This window comes from Borostomias antarcticus (genome assembly GCF_949987555.1).
Source record: "Borostomias antarcticus genome assembly, chromosome: 5".
Taxonomy (NCBI): Eukaryota; Metazoa; Chordata; class Actinopteri; order Stomiiformes; family Stomiidae; genus Borostomias; species Borostomias antarcticus.
The window spans coordinates 8,589,615-8,599,719 of NC_140238.1; the positions used below are offsets into that span (position 1 = coordinate 8,589,615).

The window sequence follows — 10,105 nt, forward strand, 5'->3', positions numbered from 1 at the left end:
ACACTGTACATTGATCTGTTGTTCTTTATTATTGTTTGTTTATGATTGTGTGATTGTGTTAGCTCGTCGACACCGCAAATGAGGGAAACCTCAGTGTCTAACGAGTTGAAATAAAGGTTTGAAATGAAAATGAAATTTAAAAAGCATTACTCATACATTCATAAACATTAGTAAGCAATTAATAAACACATTTATAAAGGTTATGTTCTTCATTAATACGCTTATGTGTATAATGTATAATAAGGCTGTGTTTTCATACTTCACAAATAGTGTATTTAACATTTATAAATCAAGTATTATATACATTACAAACGAGTTATTATGGTTCATCAGGTCATTTATAAAGTGTATGTTAATGATTGACAAACTATTTATATGCACTTAATACATGTATTTATTTCTATAATGATTTAGATATGAACTAATGGTTTCATTAGTATGGTATGTGGGTTCATAGATGCTACATAAACACGTATTAATATTGTAATTCATGATGAAGTCAAGTAGTTATAAAGCATTTACTAACGCCTCCACCAAATTTGGTGCAAATTGGAGCAGTAGTTTTTGATATGACAGTCGTTTTTGTGTAATTCTGCTTCCAGACACACACACAGCCCCCCCAAAAAAATATATGCGGGAACATAGGGCCTAATTATTTTTTTTGGGGGGGGGAATAGAAATGTGGGAACATAGGGGATATTTTTTTAAAACAAAAATCTTAGAAATGTGGGAACATAGGGCTGTGGGAACATACAGTAGGCCCTGATTTTGGCCCTGTACTACGAAACAGGATTACGGGGTTAGCGCGATAGCTTCAGGTTCAAACCTGGTTTATCCGTATCACGACGCTGGATCAACCGTGCTATATCGCCATGGTAATTTATGCTGCCGAGCTAAAACTAACCTGATCCGGGGCAGAATTCAATCAAATCTGAGTGCGCGAATAGTGAGAGTTTCTTTTTCAGACCGACAACCCCCTCTTGGGGTTTTCTGATATCACATGAAAGGTGATTTAAGCTTATTTTAACCAAACTTGTGCGTTTACAGTCTGCACTTGAGTTTTATAAAGTACAGTTTCATGTAGGCTAGGCTGTGGGTGATGTGGAGAACCATTTTTATTAAATTTTCAAGTATTGTGATTTATTAGACTAGCTTCCCGTTCCTATGAACAAAGATAAGTAGCATACATTTGTAGTGAGCTATTTTGGACATTTATCCCTAATTGTGGTCTGTCTACCATGAACCTGAAACATAGAGACCATAATTTCACAGATTGTTCCAGTATTGAGCTAGCTGCGTCGTGGTACCATTTATCCGTGATTGCGGTTATATGGTTTACTCGAGCGAGCTAGTGAAAAGTTATCCTGGATTTGTTGAACTAGGTTCGTAGTACAGGGCCCTGGGTCTCGTTGTTAACGTTACTAGACTAGCAGCCGCATACAAGCCCATTCTGAAACAAATCGTTAGTGTTGTTTTGTGTCTCCTCAATCCATAAACGCTATAGCGTTACTGTGCTAGCGGTATACTAGTAGGAGCAATATTCGCCCGTCAGGTCCAGAAGAATTGCATCCCTGGTACCTACGGTATACCATACTGTGGAAAAAAAGAGTGCCAACACATTTTCAGAATTTTGGCATCGACTTGGTTCTGAAGTATCTGTTCTCATGACATCCCTAATCCCCAGGACCTACGGTACTACCGTACTGTGGAAAAAACGAGTGCCATCACATTTTCTGAATTTTGGCATCGACTTGGTACAAATTATCGGTTCTCATGACATCCCTAAACTCTAGTAGCTCTAGTAACTCTGATTAGTGACAATATGAATGTGATTTTTGGAGGTTGCAGTCTGCGGGTGTGCCCAGTGTGACTAGCTGCACACCTGCTGGGGCTGGCGCCATGGGGCTTGGGCTCCGCCCAGGGCGTGTGGGGGCTGGGCTCGCTGTACGCCTGGGGCTGGGGGCAGTGCAGGGTCAGCGGGAGCATGCTGTGGGGGTGACCGCCGCCGTGGGGGGGCCAGAATAACGAGGGGCTGAGTGGGGGCCCCAGGGAGGGGCTGTCGGAGACGGGGGGTCTGCCGTAGTTCAGCACGGACGGGCTGTAGAAGCCCAGGGCGCCGTGGCCGCCGTACTCGTGGCTGTCATCCGCGTACGGGGAGGGGATGCAGACCGTGCGGCTGTCCACGGCCACCGGTGGGTTGTAGACAGATGGCAGGAGGCCCGGGGAGCCCCCCCTGTCCAGGGCCTTGCTGCAGTCCACCTCCTGGACCTGGAGCAGGGGAGCGGAGTCAGACACTCTCCCAGGAGAGGAGGTCATGTTTGGGTGCAAGGTTCTGGAGACGCGGGCACTGTCGCTTCCTATTGCATTGCTGACTGGGCACAATCCGAGAGAAGTCCTACAGCAGGCTGGAGACAGAGAGAGGGGAGAGAGAGTGTAGGGAGTTAAACTCCTAAATAAATACCACATAGATATTCATTCACTACGCAACAGCACACTATTGTTCCAAAGTCTGCATATGTACCACAGAGTTATCCTCTTATTGGGAGGCACTGAGCCAGAGCAGTAAGCACTTTCGATATTTCCTGCTCACTTTGAGCCTGGTTACGACAAACACACACTCACACACACACTGACTCAACCACAGTCATTATGATGCGGTAATTTCTTAAGGTGTAAAAGTTGATGAAAACTTTACATGAAAAAATGTGACACCATGTTGTCCTGTTATACTTCTGTATTTCCAGTAGGATTTTACATGTCTGTACTATAAGTATGTACTTCATACTATAATATAGATATTATCAGATGCTGATATGCTTTCTGTGGCCTGCTGGCCTTAGTACGTAAGACTGTTGTCCACAGGCTGGGACCCACAGACCATAAGCATGTTAATGAGTGTCAGTATCGCATGGGCAAATTCTGTTCACATCTATTTCTGTCATTCAAACAATTCTTTGTTCAGTTCCAAACCTTTCATTTTGAAGGAGTCAAGTCTACAGTCAGTTAAATAACTGATAATTACAGTCTGCTTGACATTTCAGATCAAGAAGGGTGATTATCACACCAAGTCTATTGGAACTGAACATTCCTTTAGGGCAATTTTAATTTTGTTCTATCATCGAAAAATGTGCTACTTGGCATAATGACAGCTATTTATCCGCATAGAGAAACACACAGTACATACACTACAGTATGTAACACACAGTACAACTGACAATGAGAGAGAGTGGAAGTCACTTACTGTTTCAAGCTCTGGATAGATAAGGAACAAGAGTTATAACAATTGACAGTCAGAAGAGGTGTTTTGTCAAATGGTGGCGGTGCAGAGGATTGGTCTTTGGACAGGTAGTTAGTGAACTGGCAGACTGGCAGTCATCCATGGCAAACCAGACAGCCACCGCATCACAGGTCAAAGGGCGTGGCATCATGTCTGTTAAGACTACACACACGCACGTACACACACACTCTCTCTCACGCACACACATCTACTCAAAAGGCTACTGGGAGGGGGCTGCTAGCAATCAATGAACCCAAACACAGGGGAGGATTTGGGCTGCAAAAACAAGTCCACGTTCAGATTTTTCTACAGCATTTATAAGCCCACATGCACTTTTCTCACAACTTCATTCTGAATTCTGAATGAACGGAATGTGGGCGGTTCAACTCACGAAGGAGCTATTCCGGACCATTTTCAGACTTGGGTCGGCCAATGGACGAACGCGTCCAACTGAGAGCCTAGTCATGCTCTACCCCCGCAGGGCACGCGGCCAGGGGTACATACCTCCATACAAAGACCCCGGCAGGCCCATTTAGCCTCCCATTTACTGTCCCTCAAACGCGAACAAGGAAACGCTCAAGAAAAGACTTGTCTCCAGTTTGAAGGGTAAGAGAAAAAAGTAGACCTCATCGTAAGCAGATTACATGGGAGGAGGAGGAGCAGCACACTGTTTTTGGCAGTAAAAACTCAGAGGGGACGGGAGAAGAGTAGAGTGTGGTTGAGTGGAGGAGACAGGCTGATAATGGTGCACGGAGCTGGTGTAATTTACCTGTCACCTGTCACCGTAGCTCCAGCTCCGCCACCTACCACAAGGACATGCCCACCTTACTGTACTCTGCTCTACTCTATTCTACTCTACTCTATTCTAGATTGCTATTCTTGCACTTTGCCTTCAGCACCTGATTATGCTTTTAGTCACTTGTTTTAGAAAGGAGAGTTCTGGCAAGTAGTAGTAACCTACATTGGCTTTTCCTATGTTAAATGCAATTATTGTAAGTTGCTTTGGATAAAAGTGTCAGCTAAATGACTGTAATGTATGTAATGTATCCTACTCTATTCTACTCTACTCTATTCTACTCTATTCTGCTTCAGGTCAGCTTCCCTCACCAGTCTGGTCCAAATGACAGCAGCCTGTCTGCCTGCCCACCTCACGGCCCAGCCATCACACACAGACCTTCCCTAATAACAGTGTTTTGGAGCTCAGTAATAGAAATCAAATACTTTCAAACAGTTTCAACTGTGAGTGGATTTCTGGTAGGTTTTACCCCACAGATTATCCTTGATAGTAGGGGTAATGCATTTCATTTGAGTCATTTTAGTCCACACTTTTAAGTAATTTTAGCAGGCACTTTTATTCAACCCAACTGTACAACCCAGTCATTCTCAGTAAAGCCTTCTCAGCTGTAAACCAAGACAATTTTGTAATTGTGTTGCTTTGATGTTAGTAACAACTTTAACAGAGCAGCCCTGATGTTAGTAACAGCTCTAACAGAGCAGCCCTGATGTTAGTAACAGCTCTAACAGAGCAGCCCTGATGTTGGTAACAGCTCTAACAGAGCAGCCCTGATGTTAGTAACAGCTCTAACAGAGCAGCCCTGATGTTAGTAACAGCTCTGACAGAGCAGCCCTGATGTTAGTAACAGCTCTAACAGAGCAGCCCTGATGTTAGTAACAGCTCTAACAGAGCAGCCCTGATGTTAGTAACAGCTCTAACAGAGCAGCCCTGATGTTAGTAACAGCTCTGACAGAGCAGCCCTGATGTTAGTAACAGCTCTGACAGAGCTGCTGATGTTAATGAACCACCATGGAGCAGAGAGACAGCACAGTCAAACCCACATGCCTGTGATGTTACAACCAAGGCTGCGCACACCACAAACTCACCATAACATACAGTACGCAACACACACACGCACACACACACACACACACACACACACACACACACACACACACACACACACACACACACCACGTACACACAGTCTAACACTGCTATTACTGGGCCTGCTAGTCTGTAAGGTTGTGCCAGTGTGTCTGCACCAGCGATGGACACACATGGCTGCTTTCAGTTCCCAGAGGCATGTTATAGTTTCACAGTGTACTCAGTTCTGGCATAATGGACAAACTTAGAGGGTCTTTTGAAAGCGTGACCTTGGCGTGTTTCAGGCACTCGCCAGCGGAATGCGTTTCAAGCAGTTTGAAATGCAGGGGGACGGAAGGGGACGCACAGCGCTGGGCTCAGGGTTGTTATTCTAGTACGTCAGGATGTCCACACACACACACACACACACACACATGCACACACACAGCGCTCCCCCACAGTCCTGCTACAGTATCTGTGAGTGAACAGGAATCTGGCACCTACATTGAAGACGATTGTATTATTACACACTGAGCACAGTCAAGGCTATCAAACAAGATAGAGTAGAAAAGTAAATCACTGCTGCTCCTGAAACGACACAGATTGATATGGTCCATTTTTGTTTTTGTGATGTGAACAAGGAATCATCATTCCACTTTGTGGGGAGATGACGATATAGATTAAATAAGATAGCAGCAGCACCAGCAGTGAAAGAGAGACGCCTAGTGTACTTGCAGTAATGGATGTGGTACAAAGCGGTGCTGGCTCACTTCTCATGGGTGAATAGTTTTTCAATTCAAGTGTGTTCTTTGAATGGTCAAACAGAACATTGAAATGGTGGTCCTCTTACAAAAGCAAAACATTCACTATTTCACACAGCCGAGATCTTTTCCCACAGCCATAATACGGCATTGGGTGTCGTTTTAAGTCACTGGTGGTGCAGACAAACCCAACTCAAGCTCACGTCCTCAACCTCAGATTGACCCATCTCGAATGCCTCATTAATACCCTGAGTTTACAGTACTCTCGTCTCAAACTGACCGTGCCTTTTCCTATTTCGCCTCTTACTTTTCCCTCTACTTTATTTGCAATTTGCGTTTGGATCCATTTTTTATTATTATTATTTTCAAGATATATTTGGAACATACAGCATTTTCTCAAAAAGCAGGAATTGTTGGATGATAGACTGGCTGTGAGTAGTAGGCTATAGCTAGGCATGTACTTTGATCCCCGAGGGGGAAATCACTGTGTTGCTGCAGCAAGAATTCAAGAAAAGCCAACAACAAGAATACAAGAAGCGCAGCAATAAAATCTACATCATAGGATATACAAAAGAATAGGAAATAAGCCTACAAAAGTGACAAGGAATTGCATTGGAAGTTCGAATTCAAATACCAAAATGCCTTTTAATAAGACACACAATGAACGACAATTCAACTACAATACAATGTGAAAGTAAACTAGTAAAATCTTCCTTAGTCGACTTATGACCGACTTTGTCAGCAAAATCTGCTGTTATTATGCTCTTTGATTCATACAATTCAGCCAATTATATTCTACTTTCACTTTGTCATTTCCAAAGACGAGGAAAAAATGCATTGAACAAACTAACCTGTCAAGTTGTCCCAGAATCTGTCATCCGGAGAGGAGTCGCTGGTATTCAGCCGGTGAGCTGGGTAGAACTGGTGCGACGCTGAGCGTCTCTGTAGAGTTTGGCACCACAGTAGGCTATCATACAGGCTTCAGAGGGTGGGGGCGTGACGCGTATCAGGTAGAGCTGTGCTCTTGTTGATCAAAATGCAACCAGTTCTCTGTCGGATCATTCATTTGACGTTCTTCTCTTTTGTTTAATTGATTTTTACCACATCTATCCGACTATCCCCAAAGAGCAGGATTTATCAGCAGACGTAGCCTTCACTGACCGCACCCTCCGAAGAGACGCTTCGTTTGCAGTCTTGGAGCGTTACGCTAAAGAGGTGGTGGAGGTCGGTTAGGCTTCAGTGGACTCCATAAATTAGGCCTAACTTGAAAAGGGCCAACTTGGTCTGTATCCAACAGGTTCTCGTGAGCTTTATTTAATAGGCTAATTGTTTCTCCACCATGGCAAGACCTGTATATGATCCTCATGAATTAAATCAGCCAGTGGAGATACTGATTTTCAACTTAGCACACCTTATGTAGGCCTATCCGAGTGAAACGTGAGATTAGCTTGTGAAACTCACTCCTCAAAGGAGTGCTGACAGTCCCTCCAAGAGAGACATCGCTATTGGCATACCTGTCAGCGCGTCCGCCTCGCAAGCAGATCTTGTCGAACATGGGTTTGAATCCCGCCCTGGGCAAGCCCTTAACATGAGTTACACACCATTGATGTTTTTAATTAGACAAGTTACCAATATAACGACTAGCAGTCAAGGGAGACTGGACCTCTGCTTCACAGTTATTGGTGACAACAGTCTGAAAGGAGTCAATACCTGATTCAAATCTGACCTGCATTTGAACTCAGAGACAAGTAGCCTAGGGCCTACTGTTACATTGTGGACTCGAGAGAGATTAGCCTAATCTTGAGCTAAAAGAGATTCGGAAAAAAAACAAAAAACTGCAAATGGTGATCAGAGAGTGCAGACCTCCACCCATTAATGCATTTCGTGGCTGTGTGCATGTGCACACGTGTGCAAGCAGGACATGCTTGGTATTGCTGCAATCGAGCTTTATGCAAGTCAAAACCCCTGGACCGTGACCTTCTCACATTGAGATACTGTGTGGCTGTTTCAACCCTCCCCATTGACAATGAATTTTTGGCTCCTGAGCCTAAGTAGATGGAGTTCCCCCGTTTATTTTTGCCCTGGAGAAATAAGCGGTCCTGAGTCCAAAAAATGACTGGAGGTGAATGGGCTGCTGCGTTTGGGCGGCTCTGTGGTGACCCCCTCGGACGGCAGCCGGCGGGGGGCAGGGCGGTGCACTCCGGGCTTTCCCCCCGCACATCCAAACCCCTCGTCTCTAGTGCACCAACACAGGGAGTTGGCTTCATTCTGAGTTTTGTTTTCATTGATGAATCTGGCCCATGATTCGAATCCACTCCAAAATTGAAGGGGTTGTAAGTTGGCCCATGCTACACCCCTCCACCGAGTTTCGTGGGGGCAGGGGGCAGTGTGTTGCACTCCAGGCTTGCCCCCCGCAGACCCCAGTCCAAACCCTGTGCCTTTAGTGCCCCCACACAGGACGCTGGCTTCGTTCTAAGTTTTGTTTTCATTTGTGGATCCGGGCCGGGATTTGGCGCTGTCACTGAGGCAGAGGTTGCAACCAACCAAGCAAACAACAAACAAATATGTTTGGGTCTAAGGCAGGCATTCCAAAAACTGTGAGGCGGGCCTCCCCTGGGGGGCCCCAAAGAAATTCAGGGGAAGCGCGGAGGGATGCTTCGAAAATAAAAACATAAACATTAAACATTTTTTATTTTTTAATTTTCTATGGTTTTTATGAATGAAACGTGATTTTAAAGGTCAGAAAATCAAAATAAATAATGGGAGAGATGTATACTAAATTTGTGGATAGTGCAGAGAGAGCCTCCCCCCGCAGGCATGAATGTATTGTGCAAAAACGTCATAATGTTAACTAGCAGCAGGTGCCACCGAGCTAACTTAGCTGTGTAACGTTATGGGCTAGCTAACGCTGCCTTGCAAAATGGACACATTTGGGGGGTTGGGGGGGCGTGGGTGTGTCACTGTTTCCTCCCCATCAGTGGGGAGGCCCACATTGATGGAGTTTGGTCTATTTGGATCTTCTAAATCTCTAAAGCTAAATGTGTACAGAGCTGGTGGTGATGCAGGAGAGGACTGTGGTACTTGGTACGGTAGAATACCATTGCAATGATTGTTAGTATTTTGGAGAAGGGGTGTGACTAACAGCATGTGTAGAACAAGGAATGCTGTACATGGCCCAGATTTATGCAAGGTGCTGAGGACACAGTGAAACTTTACAATTTACAATGAAGACCAACGGCCACCAGTCTTATGCCAGCCATGCCCTCTCTTCCTCCCTTTCTCTCTCTCTCCATCTCCCTCTCTCCCCCCCTCTCTCTCCATCTCTCCCTTCCCTCCCTTTGTCTCTCTTTCCTTCTTTCCCCCTCTTTCTCTCCCTCCCTCCCTCATTCCCTCTCTCTGTCTCTCTTTCCCCTCCTCTCTCTATCTCTCTCACCCTCTCCTTCTCTCTGTCACACTACCTTTTCTTTCTTTCTTTCTTCTTCTTCTTCTTCTTCTTTTTCTTCTTCTTCTTCTACTTCTTCACTGAAATCTATTTGTGGATGATTTCATTCAGCTGATTAGTCAAGTCCCAGTAACATACAGGTACAATACCAGGACGTACAATTGCGTGATGTCCAAGACCCAATTTTACAGAAGTAAAAGATCACTGGATTGGATATTATTTCATAATGTCCAGAGTCCTGATTGAAAAAGAAACTTTGAATTGGAACTGTGTGTTCCCACTCCTCTCCTCACCATTACCCTGGTTCCAACAGCACTGCGAGCGCTGAGATGCATGGGGGGACAGGTGTGCCCTGCATACTCTCTACACACTGAATCCTGAGAGTGGGCTCCAGTGGCCCAGTGTGTGTGTGTGTGTGAGCGCGCTTGTGTGTTTGTCAATCTCTACAAATATTTAAAGATTTAGAGGTCTTACTTTAAATTACCTTTTATTCCTACCTCCATTCAGACTTTTAATTACCTTTTATTGTGTGTGTGTGTGTGTGTGTGTGTGTGTGTGTGTGTGTGTGTGTGTGTGTGTGTGTGTGTGTGTGTGTGTATGTGTGTGTGTGGGTGTGTGTGTTGCTGGCCCGGGATACAAATTATCCCCATCGCTAATTCATCTCTACCATAACCGTACATTCTTCAATGAATCATGTCTGAATTGCGTCAGTTGCCCCGCTGGCCGACGGCTGCGTTTGCAGTAATGACAACGCAGCCCGGAGG

The 10,105-nt window shown here is 45.0% G+C and overlaps 1 protein-coding gene across 2 annotated transcripts in view; it reads right to left on the minus strand.

Annotated features, from left to right (window-relative positions):
• The window catches only part of esr2b (estrogen receptor 2b), a 28,586-nt gene extending 21,756 nt beyond the window's left edge, over nucleotides 1-6,830 (minus strand). Inside the window, exons 1-2 of one of the 2 annotated variants that reach the window (XM_084438838.1) lie at nucleotides 6,751-6,830; nucleotides 1,883-2,405 (exon numbers count right to left, since the gene is read on the minus strand). In XM_084438838.1, coding sequence (XP_084294964.1) covers nucleotides 1,883-2,316 — 434 coding nt within the window. In that variant the 5' untranslated portion in view covers nucleotides 2,317-2,405; nucleotides 6,751-6,830. Of the gene's footprint in view, nucleotides 1-1,882; nucleotides 2,406-3,241; nucleotides 3,365-6,750 lie in introns of those variants that run through there. The other variant, XM_084438837.1, reaches the window with a different exon arrangement.
• Between the last annotated feature and the right edge of the window lie 3,275 nt (nucleotides 6,831-10,105).